Raw genomic sequence first — 25,246 nt, forward strand, 5'->3', positions numbered from 1 at the left:
TATATGTCCCCATTCAAATGCATTGATCGTCCAAAAAAAAGGGGGGTTCCAACCCCCGGAACCCCCCCCTCTGGATCCGCGCCTGAAACTCATATGGCATAGTTAGCTATAAAAGGCCCAAAAATGACAAATGCAAAACAATTCAAACGAGAAAACTGACAGCCTGATTTTTGTTCAAAACAATAAACGAAAAACAAATATGATATACAGTAAAAACAACAACCACTGAATTATAGGCTCCTGACTTGTCTAGATTCTGGTATACAACAAATGCCCCATATGAGAGGCATAGGGGTGCATTAAACTTCAGATGGTAAAGTAGCTGGATAATTGATTTCTAATTATATACAGATGCTTTTGATCAGAAGTTACTGTGTGTCATATGTCCTTTGTCATTAACCTCATTTTCATGGTTAAAGCTCACTTTAAACAATTATGTTTTATGGCATAACTTTTTTGTTACCTTATTTGTAATATAAATTCACTGAAAGGTATAAATATCTTTAAGTAATGGGTAAAATATAATTGGTGTATAGAATGATTGTAAGTTGAATATCCTGAGAAGGTTCATCTGACCTTGACCTCAATTTTCATGGTTCATTGATAAACATTGACTTCTGTGTGATCATGTAATTTTGTCATACACTCGAAGTTCTAGGTCAATTATATCTGGTGAATAGAATGATTATAAGGTGTTCATAACCATATGATAAGGTCATCTGACCTTGAGCTTATTTTCATTGCTCATTAGTCAACATTGAGTTTTCCTGATTAGGTTCATTTCTCAGATAATATGAGCAATATGTCAACTATATTCTGAGTATAGTATGATAGTTATATGTTCATTTCTGACCGACAGGGTTCTTCTGATCTTGACCTCATTTGTATGGTTCATTGACCAACGTTTAGTTTACCTAATACCTCTATTAAGACCTTATAATAGAACATACTACACCAAAAAGATAAGTGCACGTGTAAACAACAAATCAAAAAAAGGCATATACCGGGCATAACACACCACAAAGACGAGTATATGTGAAAACAATAAATCAAAAGAAGGAGAGTACCAAGACAACACATCACAACGCAAGTGTATTTGTAAACAGCAAATCAAAAGAGAGGAATACCAGCACACAAAACATCACAAAAATGTGTGTATATGTAAAAAAAAAAAAAAAAAAAGATGGAGAATATCAGGAAAATACATCGCAAAAATAAATGAATGTGTAACCAACATATCGAATGAGGTGAATTCCAGGACACAATACATCAAAAAGATAAGTGTACGTGAAAACAACAAGTCAAAAGAAGGAGTATACCAGGACACAATAAATCAAAAATATAAGTGCACATGTAAACAACAAATAAAAAGAGGCGAATACTAGCATACAATAAATCATTAGGATAATTGCATATGCAAACAACAAATAAAAAAGAAAAATACATCAAAAAGGGTAATACACATTTTGACGTGTAAAAATATCAAAAGAAGACAAAGACCAGCACACAATTTATCTTAAAGGTAAGTGCTCAAGTAATCAACTTGTCAAAAGACTAAAACAAACCTTAAGTTCACTTGTAAACAACCTATCAAAAGATAGCAAAGACCAGTCAAACATACACCAAGAAGGTAAATAAAAGAGGCGGAAGATACCAAGACTCAGAAGTCGTAGAAAAATTACTGACAATGCCATGGCAAAAACTAACTAAAAAGAAGAACAAGTCCACAAAATACTACACAGAAATTTTGAGCAACACAAACCCCATCAAAAACCGAAGGTGAACTATGCACCTGAAGGGTAAGTATTTCCTGCTCCACAAGTGGCACCCGTCGTGTTGCTAAAGTACAAGTCCGGTGACAAGTCTCATTCCGGGATGCCACAATCGAGCAAAAAAGGATGGGATTGTCGTTTGACCATATATTCGTGTTCATTTGTCACATAGATAATCCATAACGGTCAACCGACTCGTTATGACGTCCTTAAAACTTTCAAAGGGATGACTTCAACTTTACCGCTTGGAACTCTTGGAACCCATAGTTTAATAAATTCCTTGTAAGCAGCAATCCTCAATCAAAGAAATCGTGATAGAAAACGCAGGTACAGGAATATCGTATAAACAGGGAGATATATATTCCAGATGCAGGCGCTCCTAGAATGTTGCTACATAGAAATGGAAAGTTCACAATTGGGAAGCTGAAATCATAGCTTTTGTCGTAAAGTTTTGTTCTAAACCGACCCTCATTGTCAATTTCTAGATGTAAGTTTAATCAAGACATGGGACAGACTTAAATGTATCCGTGGTATTCTTTTCTTCAAGTTCGATGCGTACAACATAGTCACCAAACTTTGAATTACCGGTATGTAGTGAGAGGACATCATCTATATGACGGAACGTGAAATTAAAGGATAATGCTAGCTTCTTCTCATTCTTCCTACGAAGCTCCTGTATGAAGTTGACTTATATGAATACAGGAACAAGTCGACGGGAAGAGGAGCACAATTAGTTCCCTTTAGAATGCAGATTGTTTGCTGAAAACCACATCATCTAAACGTAATAAGTATAAAATATTTTCTAATCAAATGATTGCGTAAATGTACTTTTCAATAGCTAATAGACCAGTATAAAAATAACATGGTGAGTACTCGTGTAAAACATAAATCAAATGAATTCAAAGACCAGTTCACAATATTTCAGAAACATAAGTGTAAACAGCTTACGATACAGTACGAAGACAAGTGCACATGTAAACAAGAGATCAAAAGAAAACCAGAGAACCAGTACACTAAACTGCACGTGTAGAATGGGGGAAGATACCAATCGGACAAAAAAGTTCAAGAAAAAAGAAACACAATGACTCAAAGAAAAAAAAACGAACAGTCAAAACAACAGGTCACAAAATACTACACATAAGTAAATATTGAGCAACACGAATGGTGATGGCGATGAACTCATATGAGCAAGAGGGATAAGCAGTTTCTTTTCCACTTGTGACATCCGTTTTGCTGCTCATGGTAAGTAAAAATCCCGTAATAACTCGCCGAATTCGATGATATTATAAACGAGGCTAAAGAGGACGGGAGTTTTGCTACGACAATTATGATATGTATATGATGATTTATGCACATGGTCGAAAATAAAAGTTCAAAACTTGAAAATTATATCTTTTTTTTTAGAAAAGTGAACTTCGCATTTAACATATAAGAACAAGTAGATGCACAAAAATGTCAGTATTCACCTCAAAAGCTTATAAAACCTTTAAACAGACTTATTAAGAAGGGATATAGTTACGATACTGTTGTCAGGTTATTAAAGATTGCATATTTTGGCTTTAATATTGATTCACTTATAGGGTCTTTGCATCGGAACTAAACACATTTATTTAAAAAAAAAAAACAGTTGTTGGCATGACACGGGTTATGTTCTCATATATTTTATGATAGTATGATACTAAACCCTTAACGGGAGGGATTGTGCCTGATATTCATATGATGAAGACATAATCTTTCAATCAGTTTAATTGAGGTCTGGAGCTGGTATGTAAGTTAACTGCTAGTAGCCTGTTGTTATTTATGTATTATTGTCATTTTATTTATTTTCTTTTGTTACATCTTCTGACATCGTACTCGGACTTCTCTTGAACTGAATTTTAATGTGCGTACTGTTATGCGTTTACTTTTCTACATTGGAGAGGGTTGAGATCTCATAAACATTTTTAACCCCGCCTCAACTTTGCGCCTGTCCATAGTCAGGAGCCTCTGGCCTTTGTTAGTCTTCGGCTGTTGTCTGCTCTGTGGTCGGGTTGTTGTCGCTTTGACACATTCCCCATTTCCTTTCTCAATTTTATGTGGTATCATTGCCAATGAGACAACTATCAACCAAAATACATAAGACGAAAATGTAAACAACTATATGGTACTGTACGGCCTTCTACAACGAGCACAGCCCATACCGTAGAGTAAGCCATCAAAGACCCTACCAATGACAAAATGTGAAACTATTCAAAAGAGAAAACCAACGGCATGATTTATGCTAAAAACAACAAACCAAAATGGTAGGCAGCAACCAACAACAAGCTCTGAATTTCAAGACTTGCAGATTTTAATTGAAGATTTCTACACCCTGAAACATGTTGTATGTGTTATTATTTTCACAAAATATATAAAATGATGTTCATTGCATAGAATTTTATTCATATCATTTTCTAAAATCTCTACAGTAGCTCTTTACACTTATTGACATCTCATTTTCCCTATAATAAAAAGAAATTGATTAAATTTGTGCATGCTCTTTTTGAAAATTTTCAGTATGGCACAATAATTCTTTATATTTTATTCAACCGAAAGTAACCCTCCTGTCTCATAAATACAATTTACCTTTTAATAAACGTGCAAAAAAAAGCAATGATAAAAGCAGAAGTTCTAAACAAACTAAACAAATATAAATACTTGAAGTATAATGCTAATTAAAATAAAACAATATTGGTCCAAGCCAGGGTAAGGAAAATTATAAAAAAAATATATATATATCATGTTTTAGCTTTCTATGTTCATGACTATATATAGTTCATGTTTAAGCTTTCTATGTCATGACTCTACTTCTTCCAATTACTATTACTTACTGTTAAAACATTTATCCTTTGTCGTAATGCGTTTATTTTATTTTTGTCTATATCGCAGCCTGTAAAAAATTGAAATAAACTTTACAATACAAGTACCCGTTTCATTGAGTTTCCTCAATATATTCAAAGCATAAGAATTGCAGTCAACAAAGACTATATCATTTTTATTTGCAAGAGAATGCATTTCGGGGATATTTTGGTACATGTTTTTGAAATAACAATGTAAGATCAAAAGGACAGTGTTGGTGAACTTTGAACTCTACAACAGGAACATTATGGTTTTACGCCTCATATAAAACGGAACGATTAAAAATTTACCGTATTTTTATATTAATGTTATCGTATAACAGGGGGGAAAACGTAATAATACATACGATTATACCTTTAAAGAAGAGGATTGGAATATAATATACTTTCACGTAGATGAATGTAAGTTGTCTTTCTTCTTATAGAAAATCTGATAAGTCAGTCTTGATTTCGTACAAAAAATATCAAGAACAGGCATAGGCGATGTAATTTTTTACTTGTATTTCTCCTCTAAAGACTGTACAATTTTGAATTTAAAAAGGCAAAGCTTGTATGATACTAAGTATAGTTCTTAAATCAAAACATACACTAAGGAAATTCAATATTGCTTCGACTTTGTTATTGGGTACTTAATTAAAGGCAACAATAGTTTGCCGATGTTCTAATCTTATAAAACTCATAAATATAAATCAAGATAAGAAAGAAAATTTGAGGTAATCGCACGATACCTAAAAGGAGCGTGACCGTGTGGCTAGAGTAAGCATATTTTGTTATATATGAATCATCCTACATGCGAATCCACATTCAGCAAAAAAAAACACAATAGAGAATAAAACACAACCGGTGAATTTACACATCAGATGACTATTCTCCGATCTTAAGATCAAAGACTGCGAAAACATGTCGCTATAGTGACTTATATAATGTAGATTTCAGTCGGTGCTCTTTCTCATGACCCTGTTGGAGTAGATTTTGTGTCAGGAGCACAATTCTGTTAATATTGTGCGTTCCTCTTAATAATGTGCGTATGATGTGAACCTGTACATGCGTAACTTATGAACTGAGATGTGTAAATACCATAAGATGAGACAGAGGGTAAGCTGAAAGCTCTGTTTGATAGGGAGATGAAGACGATCTTTCAATTGAGCATCGGGAATAGTAGTGTAGAGGGTAGAAAAATCAAAAGTTTTGATATAACTACAAATTTTTTGTTAGGTTTTTGATAGCAGATTTTGGAATAGATCTTCATATTTTTAAGAATTAACGTCTGATTAACACCATTGGTTGAATATACCTCATCTTTTTTTACTGTAGAAAGAATGGTAGTGAGAATGCTATGAAGACGTTTAGTTTGACGTATAGACGACCCGGCTATAACACATTCTTTACCAGGATTGTTTTTTTAAATGGCCATAAAACGCCTAAACGTTTAATTTCTTTCTTTTTTTTTCAAGAAATTTTAAATATATGTATTTAACAAGGACACTTGATGTTGTCCATAAGTTGTGGCATGAACAAAGTTGAATGGGATGACATACAATCCGTTAATTCATGTTTCCTATCGCACCTTTTGAGTTCAATTCTTTCTTGTCCTCTAAGCACACTAATCTGCACCGCATACAATGTCTAGGACCTGAAAAAAATATGTATAAACAAAAAGGAAAAGTTCCTCTAGAATTTGTTCAGTGGCAATGATTATTCAAATGCAACATTGTTAAAACTTTGTTAAAATCATTTAAAATGGATAACGCTCCTAATTTCAGGGCCTTTATTCCATGATTGGTGCTCTGAAATTGTGCACACGATCGCAAACGTCGTGTGACTGATATTAAAATGTATGAGTTGGTGGTATTTATGGTCAGTTGCATTAGGATTGATGTAACAGTATTGTATATGTAGATAAGTCTACCGACGACGCGTTAGCTTTAATACTGGCAATGATTATTGGCAAAAATGTTTATAAAATCTCATTTGATGTAATCAATGTTGCTGTTCATAGCAATTTCACGTTTTAAACGTTTTAGCCCCGAGTGTTTTTAATGAAGAAAACATAGTCCACGTGTTTGTCTCTGAAATATTTAGTTTGTGTTAACGTCTGACAAACATTAATTTTAAAATTAAACACCTTTCAAATGACATTTGAGTATAACATACCTCTACAATTCTTATAACAATTTTTGCATTGTTCAAACGGCTTAAAATTATGTTTTTCTCCGCATGCCTTGATTTGAGCTCTGTTTTCCTTTCGTGCAACATCTAATTTGTGTTCCAATTCTTTCACTGTAACCCTTTTTACTAGTCTTTCTATTCTTAGTCCGGCTATGCGAGAAAATATATTTATCAAATTTCTATTAATGAAGTACGGAATACAATTTATTATAGCATTATTAATGATAATTGGCATATTTTAAATAGATATTGTCCAACGACTTATAAGATCGTCTTATTTTTTTGTAATATAACATCCGGTAAGAAGAAATGTACGAGTTGGGTTTTCTGACAGAATCAACGAAAACTTTAAGCACTCGAGTGTTTTGCTCGGTTCATCAAGGTGTCGAATAAGAAAATAGTATACGAGTCAAGACAGGAAAAAGGATGGAGCAGGTAATGTATTGCCCTCCTTCTCCGAATACGAAGGAGCAAGTAAAAAATTGCTCTCCTTCAGCCACACACAAGGAGAATGTAGTCAATTGCCCTCTTTCCAAATACACAAGAAGAAGCTAGTGGTCGATTGCCCGCTTCCCCAATCGTACAAAGTAGCAAGTAGTCAATGGTAATCTTTCACTCGCACACTAGGTGCTAAGTAGTCAATTGCCTTCTTTCCCACCCACACAAAGCAGCAAGTTGTCAATTGTCTCTACTTCCCCCACAAACGAAGGAGCTAGTAGTCAATTGTCCTACTTCTCCCACACACAAAGGACCAAGTCGTCAATTGTCCCCTTCACCAACACACAAAGGAAAAAGTAGTCAATCACCCGTCTTAACTCACACACGAAGGAGCATGTAGTCAATTGTCAGAAACGATCATTTTGATCATAACATCATCTGGAGAGTCTGAACTGAAAAACATTAAGTGTTATTTTTCAGATATGGTCTTGTTATAAATTCAGAACCGTGGCATGCAGTGAATCCAGTTCAGTTGTTCTCTTTTACTCGTACACAAAGAAGGAAGTCGTCCATTGACCATCTTCACTCAAGCACGAAGCAGGAAGTAGTCAATTGCCCCCTTCTCCGACAAACAAAGTAGCAAGTAGTCCATTGCCCTCCTTTCCTGACAAACGAAGTATTAAGTAGTCAATTACCCTGCTTCACTTACACACGAAGGAGCAAGAAGTCAATTTTTCTCCTTCATGCAAAAATAAATTAGAAAGTAATCATGTGACCTCCTTTCCAACCCAGGAAGTGGAAAGTAGTCAATTGCCTTTCTACCCCCACACACAAAATAAGAAGTATTGTATATATTTGTTTACCTATATTACATTTATACAATTTCACTGATTTATAGAAGACAAGGAAGCATGTTGAAAAAATGTTGACTGGTGTTCAGCGTCAAGTATCATACATTTAGCTATATTCAGATTAAATATGTACATTTCCCCCGTTCATTTCAATATATAAATTATGTATTACAGGTTGTAACGTGTCATTTTCGCCAATACATGTTATTCAGTGAATATTTAAAACTTTAATATTTAATCATATTCTTTCAAGTAAATAAGACTTAAAATACTTTAATTAGTAGTTGGTTCCTGTAAACGTGCAATGAAACAAAGTAACTAGATCTAAAATCATTGCAAAGCTTCTTGTGTATACAGTGTCGTGCTTTTTCATTTATCTTACCTCCTATACATTTCTAGGAATATGATAGGTTAAAAGCAACCGCGTGGAGACCGTGTACATGATATTCCATATTTAAGGTTAGTAGGGTTCCATATGAGGTTAGTAGGCGGGGCTTGTTTCAATACACGGTTAGTAGTGGTGTTACGTTCCTTTATATTTAAAAAACAACACGGTGTTGAGGGAAAATCTTAAAGGTTTCAACAGACGAAGAAATTGATGATGAACGATTGAAATAAATTCATAAAACACATTTAATGCTATAAACAAGTTGTTATTTTTGGCATTTGTTTTTGTATAGACCAATGGAAGAAGGTTCTTAATACTAACGGTATTGAAGACATTTTGATAGGCCACTAGTCTAAATACCACATGTTAAGATAGTCGGTAAGATAAATTCGTTACATGAGTGTGCTAGTGACCTAATACGATATATATGGGGTCAGTAAATTCCATATGGGGATTCGATTCGCTCGAATCCCCATATTGAATTTACTGACCCCATATATATCGTATTAGGTCACTAGAACACTAAGTAACTAATAATATACCAATATATTTCACGATAGTATCGGTAATCAATGAGTATTTTCATAAACTAATGACGTTAGAAGTGTATACTTTTTCTCACTCACCCTTTTCATCATCTCCAGTCCTTTCCACTATTCGTCTTGTAACCTTCGTGCCATACGTCTCCTCTAATATTATAGATCTCCTTTTTATGGTATCAATGTCTTGTATTTCTTGGTTTTCTGTGTCATGCAAGTCAGATATCCGCCGATTGTTTTGTACTTCTTTAGTAAATACCATCTGACACTCGACGACAATTATTATGGTCAATAAAATAGGAATTATGTTCATATTTCTGCTAAAACAATATTCAAATTATTATACAAATATAAAATAGAAAATTAAGGGTCCATTTAAGATGAGCTAATACAACGTAATTATGATGTGGGTGAATGTAAATGTCATTAAATTACATGGCATTGATAATATTATACCATGTTTTTGTAATTTAGATAATTCTGATAAATTTAGATATTTAATGAACTGTTCGGAGACTGATGTTCTCAACAGATTTCTTTTATTTATAGACAAATGTAGATTAGAAATTCATCAGTGGGAATAATTGCATTATATTGATGTGGGTGTTTTGTCTATTGTTTGTTTTAAGTACAGCTCTTTGTAAGAACCAGGCAGAGTGCGATACATGAAGGTTTCAGATTTTATCTATAATTGGCCTAGTAGAAGCAGTAAATGAAGAGGGTGGTAAAGGGGGGCCCTCAACACGGAAACACGTGAAATAAAAATGGCAAAAACGTTGCACGGAAAATAAAAATCGGAAAAAACGAAGCACGAGAAATAAAATAGTAAATATTAATGTAAAAAGTAAAATAATTTATTAATCAGCCGTTCTTGGAGATCATCTAGCCATTATATATGATGGACATGATGACCCTGCAGTCACATTTTAACGTCCGCTAGTCGCAACTGATTTGAAAGAAAAATATTATTCATTATAATTAATTTTATAGCAGTTTTAAAAATTCTGCATGGGAACACATAATTTAAAACAATCTCCTGACTGACTGGGGCTTTGAATTTAATCCCGGCCTTACCGTTTAAATCAAATGCAGGACAAGCACGAGAAATTAAGAGTACCGACATGAAATACGGAAAATAAATAAAGGAGAACACGAGGCACGCACGTCGAGCCAAACACGAGAAAACGAGAAATAAAACTTCAAAACACGAAAACACGTGAATTAAAAAGGCGGAAAACGTTGCACGAAAATAACCCTTTACCACCCTCAATGAATACTGCTCAAAAAATAATTTTGAGTGGTAAAATATGAGTGGTTGCCATGGTAACGAACACTCTATTTTTTGGTTGTTAAGCGTAGTAAAATCTTTCAAAAATCAGCTAAATCACCACAATTCAGAGCCTGATTATGAATAGAATCGTGCATTTTTCATTAATGTTCATATGTAACATTGATACAACTTGGTCTAAGCTTTATTTTAGTGAAGATTGCATGTCAACCAAATTTGTAAATTTTTTGAATATTTTTGCCAAAAAATGCATATTTTCAACATTTCTGAAATTGGGTTTCTTGCGAAATTATCAAATTTTCTCTGGTGTTTTTCAGAAAAGTGCAAATGTGTACAGAATAGTTCGCACCGTAGTTATGAAGTTTGGATACTACTTTACCAAATTAAATAGAAAATGTGTGGGATTTTCTTTAGTTGTATCACCATAGCAACCGATTTTTTCCTTGTGTCACAATTGCTGTCAGGCGGGTTGTCTTTTTAAATTTTTTTTTGCATATTTGAGGTTCGTTATAATTCAGAAAAAATATATTTTCTTAAAAGATATTATTTGTTCATTATGGCAACTGATCATGAATTACATGTGAAATTTTGAAAACAAAAATGTTAGTCAATTGTATTAATATGTCAATATCGTAACAGCTTTAAAACTATTTTTATGACAAATATATCCTACAGAAAAATATTTAGCATTTATTTAGCATTATATTCTATCATTTAATATAGTATCCAATTTTAACAACTTCGAATAATTTATAGACATTTTATTTACAAATGAAATGTTTTCTTAATTTAAAAGCCACATCCGTTTCAAAAATTTGAAAATATGTATACATATACTACTTTTTTAACGTCAGTCTGACTGTTAGAATATGAGGAAGTACGTTTTTAAGTTTAACTTGTATTTAAACTACTTCAAACAAGACTTGTGCAAAAACAAGATCAAAATCAAACGACCACTTTTAAAACAAAAAAGTTGGTGTATTACGTAGAGGATTAAATGTTATTTAAGGGAAGAAGAGTTACGTGTGGGGACAAACATGTACATTAATAATAAAAAACTTTTTAAAACGAAAGATATAATATTTATTGTGAATGTGGGTCAAACTCCGATAATTGATAATTATACAATTGAATTGGCGTCATAAGCGTGTTATTACTACCTACTAACTTTTAGGAAATTTGATGCAGGTAACAGATCGTGTTTAAATCATCAGGGTTTGCGTAAACCTGCTTAAGTTTGGATTCTCCTTACACCGCCTTTTATGATGATGGAAGTGTTTAACGACCTTGACTGGCTTTTCAGCACTGGCACGGTTGGTTTTTACCTAAGTGGTGTGCATTTTTTAAAGTATAAGGTACCTATGGCGGTCGAAATCAGTCGAATGTTTGCGGTTTCGCCGAAAAAGGAAGTATAAGCTTCCAATTAATCACATTCTACTCTTTTCTCTCAATCTCACTAATTCCGACAAGTGTTTACTTTAACACGTATGAAATTCAGGCTGTTATTTTTCTTTTGGTTCTGATTTGTACGCTCGAACGTTATATTAATCAACTACCCAATGTTCAGTTCAAATCGCCTGCATGGTATCGCATGTTAGTATGAGCATAGAAGTATCACATTGTCAATATATAATAGTTCCATGGTATGAAGGAGGCTTTGAAAATCTGTATGCGCGCAAAATCCTTTAATTATTTTATTTGGGGGCTTTGAAATAAATATTTTCTAAAGAAAATATGAAGTTGAATCTAACTAGAGGATCAAAAGAGCCTATGTCGCTCACCTAAGTGCATCTTCAAAAATGGCCACTTTTGAGTAAAAATCATCATAAAAGGGGAATAACTTTGTTAAGAGTTAACTGCCAATTTCAGTCATGTTGACATGTTTGTAGATCTTATCCTACTGATGATTTTTTCCTTTTAAAATTTCTATTTATCTATTATAGTTATCAAGATAATGGGCACAAAATGCATAAAAATGTTAAAAATTATCATTTAAAGGCATTAAGTCAAATAACTAGTCGACTGAAGATTTCGGCCATTATGGCATATTTGTAGATCTTGTCTTGCTGTTCATTTGTGCAATTTAAAGTTTTGATCTATCTATTACAGTTTTCAAGATAATATGTAAAAATGGGAAAAAATGAGGCAAATCGTCATTAAAGGGCAATAACTTCAATAAGGACTGACGATTTCGGTTATGTTGACTTATTTGTAGATCTGGTCTTACTGATCATTTTTGTTTTTTTAAAGTTTCTATCCATCTTTTATTGTTTGAAAGATATTAGACACATAAATAATAAAGAGTCGTCTGACGATTTTGGTCATGTTGACTAATTTGTATATCTTGCCTTGTTGATCAGTTTTGTTCTTTAGAGTTTCTATCTATCTATTATAATTATCGAAATAATAGGCAAACATTTTTAAAAATGGTAACATTTAAGAGCAATAAATCCTATAAGTCGACTGACAGTTTTGACTGAATGGACAATAGGTAGAACTCAACATTCTGAACATTTTTGTCCCTAACAGATTTTTCTCTATTTATAGCGGTTTTCGAAATAAAAGACAAAACTTGCATTTTACCTCTTTGTTCTATTTTTAGCCATGTTGGCCATGTTGGTTGACAGTCGGGGTCATTGGCAACATTTTTTTAACTAGATACAGTAATTTTAGAGGAGAAGATTTTTGTAAAAATTAACAGACGACCACGACGACGGACGCCAGGTGATGAGAAAAGCTGACTTGGCCTTCCGGCAAAATGAGCTAAAAAGCAATTATGTAATTACTTTCAATAAACTTGGTATGGATTAAGAAAGTCCTAGAACATTGTCGGAAAATTGCTGATTTTTTCACCATGATCTATTTGAATTGCAGTTTTTAGTTCTATTTAAGCCTTTATGGTAAAAGTATTATGTACTTTAAAGTTAGGAAATACATGAAGCGCGTAGGTATAAAGGTTTGTACTTTAAAGCCTTAAACGAACATTTCTTTACTGAAATGAAAATAAATACAATAAATTATATTGTTGTTTAAAAACTTTAAAAGAGGATTAGCTGTCAAATTCTTGTTCACCGATTTGACTCAAATTCTCATATTTGATGTATAACACACTAAAACCTATATCCAAATTACAAAAAAATCTTGAATAAAGCATTAACAATGCATGGACATGATAATATATTTATGAGCATTTCGTGTGTATATTAGTCTATACGCCATCTAAATTGACCATCGAGATGACCTCCGAAGACTGCCGACGGTCATATAACCCGATATAAATATATATATATATATATATATATATATATATATATATATATATATATATATATATATATATATATATATATATATATATAGAAAGCGACTTCGTACAATTCGATTTTCTAGGTCAGTTTGATTGCATGTTGTAGGTTATAACAATATGTTAATCATCGTTTTTACCTGTATTAGAATGATTTTTTTGTGGATCGAATCAGTCAACGAAATGGTTCACCCTTGATTCACTTTCACTGTTGACATTCTTTTTCTTTGATAGCTGAACACGCCAATTACATGCGTTACCCATCTCCGGTTAAGGGGTTAAATTGAAGGTTCACATGAATACGGGTTCACATGAGGTCGAATTATTCACTTGCAAGTCAATAATACATCAGCGATGTTTTTGAACTTATTTTGACAAATTTTGGTCAAACTAACTACTTATAACGAAATTCCGCTTTAAAAATTTATTAATACTTGAAATAAAAAGAATCTTATTTTATTTTATTTTTTGTCTAACTCGTAACTAATTCCCTCTTTTTGATAAAGATGCAGATGACGATATTTACATAAAAAGCCAACAAATGATAAGTGCAAAACAATTCAAACGAAAAACCTAACGGCCTGATTTATGTACAAACAATAAACGAAAAACCTAACGGCCTGATTTATGTACAAACAATAAACGAAAAACCTAACGGCCTGATTTATGTACAAACAATAAACGAAAAACAAATGTAATATACTGCAACAAACGACAACCACAGAATTACAGAATTAAAGAATTAAAGAATTATACCACAATATTCTGTTGTAAAATGAAACCGCATTCAGTGAGAACTATATACTATTTATTGAAAATTTAACGTACTTTTGCTAAAGTCTGCATGAAAGCTCAAGACTGTCTCCCATTATATATACTTTTCTTCTTAAACATGTAAAGAATTTTAGTTTCCATACGAATGCAAGCATCTTAAAAACGACCTGGAAGTTTATTTAAAGAGAAATATGTATTTCGTATTTCGACGTAAGTGTTATAATGATGTAAAGTCCATTTGGTTAAATGTAAGGAGTTTAAAACCGCAATATTATAAACATTTGCCTGAGATAGTCTTAGAGAAAGTTATGTAGCAATTTAATTTATGATGTTGAAGAGCAACTCTTTGTTCAATTGGTTTTGAAAAAAACAAGCCCCTTAAATAAATAAAGTATCCCTTTTTCTGGAGAGAGTTCACTACAATACAACAAAAATGTTCTTTTAAAAATCATTTCTTAAATTTTTATTGGAGATAGACTTTGAATATCTGAATTCTGTAATATCTCAAATTCTGTTATGCTTTAATCTCTCAGTATTACCGGAAGTCACTTAATAGGGGAAACCCTTGTAATGGACTTCCGGTGTTATATAGCCATTCTTCCCCCATGGCAGTTTTTCCCCGGGGGGAAAGACTGGCATGAGCCAATATTTCCCCCGGGGAAATTTTAAATCATTACCAATCTTTCCCCGCGGAAATTTGACAATACGTATACATATAGTCACTTTTCCCCCATGCCAATCTCTCCCCCCCCCCCCCCCTATATTGTAGATTTCCCTACATGTATATATATACACGTCTGAAAATTAAACCGAACAGTGTTAGAAATAGGTTTATATATACACATTTTTAGTTCTTTTACATTAACACAAGTCTGTCTACAGGTTTATCAGTCTGTCTATGTGTCAACTTATCTGTCTTTCCGAAAGTTTGTGTCCCCTAGTCTTTCTACATTATCAACTGCATGTTTGTCTATATGTCGACAAGTCTGTCTACATATTCACCCGTCTGTTTACATGTTTACCTGTCATTCTATGTCCACTAGTCCTTCTACATTTTCACTACCTTTGAAAAAGCTTTCAGTAACTGCGAGTACTTTTATTTCGGTCCTTTGTGTCTATTGTTTTTATGTAAGTGATTATTGTGCACCGTAACAACATTTTAGGGAAGCCAATTGTAACTGATATTTTACAGTTTGTTCTTGCGTTGTGCTGTCCTAGGTTGGGTTCATTAGGGAGGGTTGAGTTTATGGCCACCACATTGTTTATGTCCCAATGCCAATTCCAAAGCCAGGAACATGTAGTACAGTGGTTGTTGTTCGTGGTTCATGTCTGTCAAGTTTTTTTCGTAAATTTTTTTGTTATCAATAAGGCTGTTAGTTTTGTTTGAATTGTTTTCAAATTTTTATTGTCGGGCATTTAATAGCGGACTATATGTTTTTTTCCATTGTTGGAGGCCGTACGGTGGCCTTTAATTACTTACTCACTGGTGGTAAGCGGATGGTCGTAACTAAAAGACAACTCTAGGAATAAGTTTTTCTTTTCCGATTATCGTGCAGTAAAAGGTTCATTTGAGCCAAACCGCTTGTCTCATACATACTATTCGGCAATTCGGTGATATTGAAACCAAATTTGATACATTTAAACATTCCAATTTTCGTAAAATAGTCATTCAAAAATTCGAGCATGATGGTCGTAACTAAAAAAAAAAAATGTTGAGGATGGTCGTAACTCTGTTTTAAATAAGATCGAATTTGGCAAGTCAAGAGTTTTAAAAGTGTCTTTTATTATATGATGTATTGCTGAAGATTTATGTATTTTATTTTTACATACAACGTAAAATAAATCAATTTCAATCCGTGTAACACTTATCAATTCAAAATTTAAAAAAAAAATCAAATATTAGTTTTTGGGGAATTTTGATTTATGTTTGATTTAAAATTCAAAATTTTTTAAATGTTTTGGAGCAAACAAGGCAAGTCAAGAGTTTTAAACGTGTCTTTTGTTATATGAATATATTATATTATATATTTGTGAAGTTGTTTTCACCAAATAATAAAAACTAAAAGGGATGAAGAGAGGGGTACCTGTTAAGTGCGAAACGGAAGAAAATTGGAACGAATCGAACGAAACAATACAAAATGAAATGAACAGTCATATACACTGAAAATATAATATATAAAATTAACCAAGAGGCAAATAGTTGAATTAATTTAAGCGGTTAAATTCATTAACAATGTAAATTTCTCAAAAGTGGAGAATTCGTTTTAAAACAAGAAACACAGCTCTGGTTATGATAATTCTTAGTTAGAAATAAAAAGCACGAAATGTATCAAATCATTGTTTAATTACAAAATAAATGATTTTAAGAAAAGGCATTTTTAATAAATTGGACATCACATGAAATAACAGTTTCCTGTTTTTATTCTATTTTAGATTTTGCATCTATTGAACAGATAAACTTTTTGAGGATGTACCTACCAGGTGGTTTTTTTAAACCTACATGTACAATTTAAGATTAATACATTAAGTCGAAAGAGCATTAGTAAGGAGTCGAAATAAGCTAAAAATATTGATAGGTCATGAAGGTCGTTATCGAGACTATACCATACCCACGAATTCGCAGGTCCGTACCAGAGTTTAAAAACATACGCTTTATTTTTAGCCTGGATTTTTAGAAGTCATATTGTGTTCGATGAAACCAAGCTGATAATAAGGTGCACAGTTATGTCCAATGACGAAGTCCATGAGTAGCTTGTAGCCATTCATACAATATAAAACATATAACATACACATAATTTTAACCTGCATACCGGGGTTTGTATGTGATTGTTGCCGCAACAATTTAGTTCTACCTTAGTCCTTGTAATATTATCCTGATTACAAGATTAAACCTGGCTACAAACTAGTATTTTATTTTACTCTTAAATTCAGCGCGTGTAGCAGTGTGAAATATATATCAACAATATTCCTACTTTCGAGGTTAATACAATGTTCATTGCGACACCATGGATTCAGTATTCTTTCCGTACCAATACTTAGAACTAATATCAATGATATACTGCAATATATAACACGTTAAAAGATCCAGGATTGAGTTCAATATCGTAGCGGCTACGTAGCTGCTTTCAATATCTATGTAGCAACTAGTCTATAGCTACACGTTCAATAGTCAAAATCTACGTAGCACTACGTAGCTGCTACGATATTGAACTCAACCCTGGATTCCAGAGTGCATTTGTGGATTTAATTTCCTCATGAGTGACCAAAAGCCGAATATGTGAAGGCCAATAGTTTATAAAAACTGCAATAGCTGATTAAAAGTTAAAGATGATTGTTCAGAATTGTACGTTTAATAATTTCATCTGCCGACATGATTGCAGATAAAAAAAAAAAGTAGATAAAATTAAATTAAAAACAAATATGAGGGAATACACGTGCATTAAATAATTAAAAAAAAACAGTACAAAAATATATTAAATAAATACTCAACCCTAACATACTTTTTGGCTTAATGCGAGTTGATTAATTTTCACTGTTGCTCCTCAATGATGAGCGTTTGGAATACATCAGAACTGTGCTCTAGCTTAATTTCTGCATACCATTATCAGAGTAACAAATAATATTGTTTTTAGCAAACCATATATGACATCTGAGTATATTACTTTTACTTTTAAAATACGTTAACAAAAGTTTGTCTAAATACTCGAGTTACGGCCATCTTTCAAAGTTACGACCATCATCCAAAATACTATAGTTGAATTTACGACCATCACACATTTAAATATACGACCATCATGCTCGAATTTTTGAATGACTATTTTACGAAAATTGGAATGATTTTATCTATCAAATTTGGTTTCAATATCAACGCACTCACAATAAGTGTATATGATACAAGCGGTTTGGCTCAAATGAACCTTTTACTGCACGAAAATCGGAAAAGAAAAACTTATCCCTAGAGTTGCCTCCAATCTCCAGATGGTCGTAACTTTTAGTTACGACCATCCGCTTACCACCAGTGTTACTAGCACGTCAGTGTAACTCCGGTGGATATGTGTATCATTAGTGCTGGATCGTGGTCAACCCTTAGCACCTAAAAGTTAGGCCAGACGGGATATTTTGTAGATCTTGTACAGCTCACACTAATGGGGGTAGTTCCTGTACTTCCACGTCTCCCATGCTTGTTGGAGAGGGTGTACATATCTCCTCTAGGTTTCAAGTTTCATCCGTATCGGACTTCTTCTCCTGAATGAAAGTTTTTAGGCGACGATTATTTTTCTCTATCCATGCCTTTGATGGGTTCTTTTACTTTGTGGTACAAACATGATTTATCATGTAAAGTCATTTCACTATAGTATGTCGGAGACATCAAATACGTCTGTCCAGGGAAACATCTTCAAACTGATAAGACGTGGTTTAAGTAATTGTATTCATTTAGTCAATACCAAAGGTTCACGAAAAAGAATGGATGTGATCGCCACATCAGAATGTGCTTCGTGTGTATAAATATAAAATGTATGTACATGTATATATAAATATATATCAAATGTTTATTAATACGACTCCGTGAAGCTTTGGTACCGCTTAACTAATAAAAAAAAGTTAATATTGTTTTATTATGATTAATATTTCTAACTGACGTCGCCGACGTTATATTACAAGGGGGAAAAACTAGCTTCTCGTGCTGCAAAGGGGGAAAAATAGCCTAATCCTCGTTTATCCCCTATAACGCTGAGGGGGAAAAGTTGGATCATGACAATTTTTCCGGAGGGAAATATTGGATCGATCCAATTCCCCCCCCCCCCCCCGGAAAAATTGGCATTGGGGAAGAATGGCTATAGGACAACGGTATTACTCATAGATTGAGTTGATTTCAAAATTGAGCATAGTGTTATTAACTAAATGATTTTGATAACAATTGTTCTAGAGCAATGATATCTAGAAAGTAGTGGAGATACAAAACTATTGAAATATTTTTCTCTGAACTTCCGACTTACGATAGAAAATCATAAGACTCGCACGACAATTTGCCTATATTAGGCCCAGTCAGTTAATGTAAGACGTGAAGATATGTGGTAATTTTATAATTATGAGTCATAAGAAGCCAAAATCCTCAAAATATCCATATAAAAATAAACAGAAAGATAAGAAACATTATTAGACATTTATTATAGAAGTCCAAAGAATTCGTAAGATATGATAGCAAAATTTAAAATATAATTTACTTCATAAACTTAAAATACAATTTACTTCATACTGTTAAACGAGAAGACTTCATTTTATGTGTCGGTTCTCTTCCTTCCACAATAAATTAATCATCCTGCCTCTGTGTCCTATAGGTACCATGTGTAGTCCCATTTGTCATCCATTCTTATGATTATTCAGTTTGGGTTATTTTGGGAGAAAAACGAAAAAAAAATGCGTCCGGATATTTTTCCGTCATTGGAAGAAATTTTAAGTCAGACTAGACTTCCGGTTTGCGTTTTTCTGTACTTTGAACATACAAAGACTATGAATAAAGTATATTTGCTATCTGCTATCATTTTCAAGTTAACTATCTACGGCGGTCACAGATTTTATTAAATAGAGAGGGTCTATATAATATGTCAATGACCGCCGTGGATCGATTAGTAAACTGGGAATTGATAGTAAAAAGCAAATACACTTTATTTATAGTAATGAATGTTCATAATATACAGATAAACGCTAACATCATTGAAATTGATAGTAAAAAAAATGGGAATTTGGGAGGAAAAAAATGAGGAGCCTGGCTAGAAAAATAATTGTCATGTTCCAAAGTACCTATGACTTTTGATACCTTTTCTGAAATTCTCCAGTCATAAAATCTGTTACTAAAATTCATCGAGTCACTAAGTATAAAAAATAGAGAGGGTCTATAGAATACATGTACATCAATGACCGCCGTGGATTCATTAGTAAACTGAGAATTGATAGTAAAAAGCAAACACACTTTATTTATAGTAATGAATGTTTATAATATACTAAACGTACTATGTTCATATTGAAATAAATAAAAAAACAAAAAATTGGGAATTTGGGAAAAAGGATGAGGGGTTGAAAGAAAAACAATCGACTGTCTTCAAGTACCTTCAACTTTTGATACCTTAGCTGAAATTCTTCATTCATTAAATCTTTTTAAAAAAATCATCCTACAACACTTTACATACTTTCAACCACGCTCTGAATGCCCGGTGTGTTCTATTAGTTATCTTGGTGTAATCAGGGGTGTACAGAATTTTACACCGTTGTTGAAAATTCATACACCCTGAGGCGCAGCCGAATGGGTGTATGAATTTTCAACAACGGTGTAAAATTCCGTACACCCCTGATTACACCAAGATAACGAATTTATTTCTTATGAACATTTCCTTAACTCATTTTGAAACCAGGATGTAAAATTGAAAAAATGGTAATGAAAAATTTACAGTGTAACGTTTTTTTCAATGTCTATGTTGCTGCGCATTGTAAAATACTTTTTACTTAATTTTTGGAAAAAATCAGAAAAATTTTGTGTTCTTTGAGTTTTCCGGAAAAAAAAAAATTTTAAATATTTTTTATTTAAAATTTTTTGAATTTTTTTTTTTTTTTTTTTTTTTTAATTTTTAACATTTTATTTTGATTATTTTTTTTTTTTTTTTCTATTTTTTAAATTTTTTTTTTCTTGGCAAAAAAAAATAAAAAATTCTGAAATTTTTGGCAAAATTTTATTTATCCCGGGGTGAACCAGGGTGGGGTGTTATTTACACCGGGGTAATTAACCAATCAGATTGCAGTATTTTTGCTGCATAAGAAATAATAGCATTTATCATCCTTTCTTAAAGTATTTCAGGGGGAGGGGGGCTCTTTACTGTTCAAGGCGGTCACTGATGTATATATATAATATATCAGTGACCGTTCATAGTAATTATAGTGTATATGTATGTTCATAGTATACAGAAAAATAGAAGGAATAAAAATAGATATTTGGAAAAAAGGGGGAGGGCAAAAAAAGTGCCAAGTCCACAAGTACCTTTGACTTTAGATACAGTCATCTCCTGAAATTCTCCAGATAATTTTTTTTTACAGTTTACATACGCTCTATTTCCCCGCGATTTCGCGGGTGTGTTCTAGTAATATTTAAATTGAAAATAAGTCAAACATTTTCAAATTCAAGCCTGTTTTCAGATAGTTCCTTCAATTACCTCTAGATTTAAATGAATGGTGTTTAGTTGTCGTTTCGAAGCATTTGTGAAAAAGGCATACCGCATTACTTTGGTTACTTGTTATGCTAGCAAGTACACAAGTTTTCAATGTGTTTAAAATTCAATATTATCTGCTCTATATAGTTTTCATAGTTGAATTAATTAAATGTGCATCATTATAATGAATGCATCGTATCTAATGCATATTTTATATGTCATTTATGAAAATAAGTCGCAAACGGTTACGCTTCGCATGCTATATATATGTATGGTCGAAACATGCATCAACTGCTTAAAAGAAAATTTAAAAAAAAAAACTACCTCAAGCTGTCATTGAGACTAAATGAACTCATCATAGATACCAGTATTAAAATTGTGTACAAAAGACGCACGTTACGTCTACAAATAACTCATTAGTGACGCCCGAATCAAAAGAGTGTAAATAAATTTAAATCAATTTCATTGCAAATTTTGAATTAATTTCATTGCAAATCTTTAAATTTCATGTTTTTTAAAGCAAAGATCATCATCTGTGTTTATGTGAAAATAAGAAGATGTGGTATGACAGCCAATGAGTACATAATTACATTTGCAATTGATTTTTAAATATGCTGTCAGAAATCACTCAGCGCCAATGAAATATTATGTGTATACCTTTTAAATTAATGCGTTTGTAAATCAAAAAGTTGAATCAATGTCCTAAGTCATTAGCCTGTTGGTCAGTGGTTGTCGTTTGTTGGTGTGGTTCATGTGTTTCTCGTTTTTTATTAAGATTAGACCGTTGGTTTTCCTGTTTGAATGGTTTAAAATAGTCTTTTTGGCCGGGGCCTTTATAGCTTGCTGTTCGGTGTGGGCCAATGCTCCGTGTTGGTGGCCGTACTTTGACCTATAATTGTTAACTTTTAATACATTGTGACTTGGATGGAGAGTTGTCTCATTGGCACTCATACCACATGTTCTTATTTATATCCATATGTCGATACGACAAAAGACCCATTTCACTGTTATTTCAATAAATCTGTCATGATAATCTGATAGGATGTTTACTTTCAGTATGTACTAAATAAATATGATATAAGCCAATTTTAGACCAACTACCCCCATAAGCCTAGAAATCTCGTGGCTAGTCACATATAATAACATATATTTCTTTTTGATATTTTTACGTGTGGTCAGAATAGGGTCGTTAAATATGATGCCTTGTGAAGGGAGAATTCCAACTCCGTGAGACGATGGTCCTAATTTACAAAAGCAAAACATTGTTTTAATTCTTAATTTGTTCTCGTCCTAATTATGCATGAAATATTTGCAACTGGACGTAAACCAAGCATAAGTAATAAATCATTCTATTCTTGAGGAAAAACTTACCAATTTTCGACTCCACTTGAAACAATCAACAAGCTGTTGCTATAAATGGTTCAATATTTTGATTTGTAGATGTTTAAAGTAGGAAGGGATCATATTTCGTACTTGGATCAGATTTTACATAACATGTTGAAAAATCAATGCTTTGTTAGAAATTATATATTTAAAAACCAGTTCTTATATTTATTTTCCATGAAGGACTTTAAGTAGACACAAATGAAAATCATACCCTGGAAAAGTGAAATATTTAATGTAAACGTCATTTTTTGTTATATTCTATAATTGTTTTTTATTCTCCAAAAACGTACATTGAGTTTTGCTGACCTGGTCTTACTTTATTAATGAACAGGTACGGAATTATCGTCCACCTTCCAAAATTCACAAGAAATAAAAATAAATAAGTCATCTGCAAATCCCTTTTTATATTGTAAGTCTTTCAGCACTACATTGAAATACTCAAATCTAAGGCACACATTCTGGTACTTTCAAACTTACCATTTTTAATGCAGACATTTTAAAATATTATAGAAAACAACATTTCAAGTCGACAAAACTGATAAGACTGATTTTACAACGGTTAAAGGGGCATTAGCTACCAATTCGACAAAAAAAAAACGATTTGTTTTGTTGCAAACATCTATAATGCGGAATAAAGAGACAATATTTCGCCATTAGCCGTTAGTTTAATTCAATTTCACCATTAGCAGTCAGTGTGATTCATTTTCGTTAAAATAAGAGTTATGGGCTTTGAACTAGCTCTCAGTAACTGCGAGTACTATTAGATCTGTACTTAGTGTCTTTTTGTTGTTGGGATGTACAAGTACCCGGTCACATCCACGTGTTTTAGTTATATGTATTTCTATTTGTATCCATCTGATGAGTTAAGCCTTTTTCAACTGATTTTTATAGTTCGTTCGTATGTTGTACTGTTACACCACTGTCCCAGGTTAGATGGAGGGTTGGGATCCCGCTAACATGTTTAACCTCGCCATATTCTGTACGTATGTGCCTGTACCAAGTCAGGAGCCTGTAATTCAGTGGTTGTCGTTTGTTGCTGTGTTACATATTTATTTTTCGTCCATTTTTTTGGTACATTAATTAGGCCGTTAGTTTTCTCGTTTGAATTGTTTTACATTTGTGATTTCGGGGCCTTTTATAGCTGACTATGCGGTATGGGCTTTGCTCATTTTTGAAGGCCGTACGGTATCAAGTGGCTTATGTCGTAGGCATGTGTATATTAATGATAGAGTCAACTTGCAGTTCAACATTTTTCTCAATCAAATTAACACAATCTTAATCTAAAATTTGATCTTAATAAATATTGAAATTGCCCTGGAACAGATTTGTTTATTCACGGCCGACACTCGGCTAACCGAGAGATAGGTCGGTTAATCTATATTGAGTATGCGGCTATATCGGCGGTGGGTCTGTTAATCGGGTTGGCTAAAGTCTGTTAATCAGGTGTTATCGTGAAAATCAGTGCAAGGTCAGCATGTTTCATTGTATTACTTTTTTATTATATTTATATCATAAAAACTATTCATGTCTGACAAAATGATTTGGAGAACTGAATACAGTGGTGTAATTATTTTTTTTCTAGCTTCAATAAACGATCTATAAAATGAAAAGGCGAGTTACTCATCAATAAATTTATACACATTTTACACACACAAAATGTACACAAAAATGACAAGTTGGTTGAGTTTACTTGCATGCAATCTTTTGAACACCGAAAAAAGACTGGCATTGTGTTTGTTTACCATATTAACATCAATATGTGAAAAATCTACACGAAAAACTGTATTTTGGTGACATAAATCAATTTTTGATAAAAATATGGTCTGTTAATGGGTCGGATGTATAAAACTCGGTCTGTTAATTGGTCTGTTAAGAGTTATGAATGACATTACAAGTATAATTTAATTGCTATATGGGATGTTATCTGAATAAGGAGATAGGCCAAAGATTAGTGGCTAGAATAAATGGAAACAACACATGAACAATGAAACATAATTTTAGACAATGGAATCTGAAAATTGATAAAAATGATTTTAAAAAGTGTAAAATCAAAGAAATATTAATTTCATAAAAGAATGGTCGCATATATCATGTGGATTCTGTTTCATTGATATAAATGGCACCAATCTGTCATTTACATAGTTAACAAGTACATACATCAGAGATAAACTTCGTAATGTTTTGATTTTTTTTATCAAATGAACTGAAATATGTTTATAATGCAAACAAATATAGACAAACCTTTCAACATCAACCTTTCTC

General features: G+C 32.7%; 1 protein-coding gene across 1 annotated transcript; it reads right to left on the reverse strand.

The window, feature by feature from the left end:
* Window positions 1–4,172: 4,172 nt before the first annotated feature.
* LOC143045227 (uncharacterized) lies at window positions 4,173–22,990 on the reverse strand. Its single transcript, XM_076217583.1, has 6 exons — window positions 22,970–22,990; window positions 9,121–9,350; window positions 6,803–6,967; window positions 6,216–6,281; window positions 4,622–4,680; window positions 4,173–4,252 (listed from the first exon to the last, which is right to left on the reverse strand). The coding sequence occupies exons 2-6, from the start codon at window positions 9,344–9,346 to the stop codon at window positions 4,244–4,246; spliced, it is 525 nt and encodes a 174-aa protein (XP_076073698.1). The 5' UTR covers window positions 9,347–9,350; window positions 22,970–22,990; the 3' UTR covers window positions 4,173–4,243.
* Between the last annotated feature and the right edge of the window lie 2,256 nt (window positions 22,991–25,246).

This window comes from Mytilus galloprovincialis, chromosome 9 (assembly GCF_965363235.1).
Source record: "Mytilus galloprovincialis chromosome 9, xbMytGall1.hap1.1, whole genome shotgun sequence".
Classification (NCBI taxonomy): domain Eukaryota; kingdom Metazoa; phylum Mollusca; class Bivalvia; order Mytilida; family Mytilidae; genus Mytilus; species Mytilus galloprovincialis.

What these genes read in the sequence shown, in the direction of transcription:
- LOC143045227 (XM_076217583.1), bottom strand. Translation starts at nt 9,346, where the DNA reads ATGAACATAATTCCTATTTTATTGACCATAATAATTGTCGTCGAGTGT. An exon ending in GACTGGAGATGATGAAAAGG is followed by an intron (nt 6,968 to 9,120) that starts GTGAGTGAGAAA and finishes TTTCTCGCATAG; the next exon opens with CCGGACTAAGAATAGAAAGA. An exon ending in GAAAGAATTGAACTCAAAAG is followed by an intron (nt 4,681 to 6,215) that starts GTGCGATAGGAA and finishes AATTTTTTACAG; the next exon opens with GCTGCGATATAGACAAAAAT.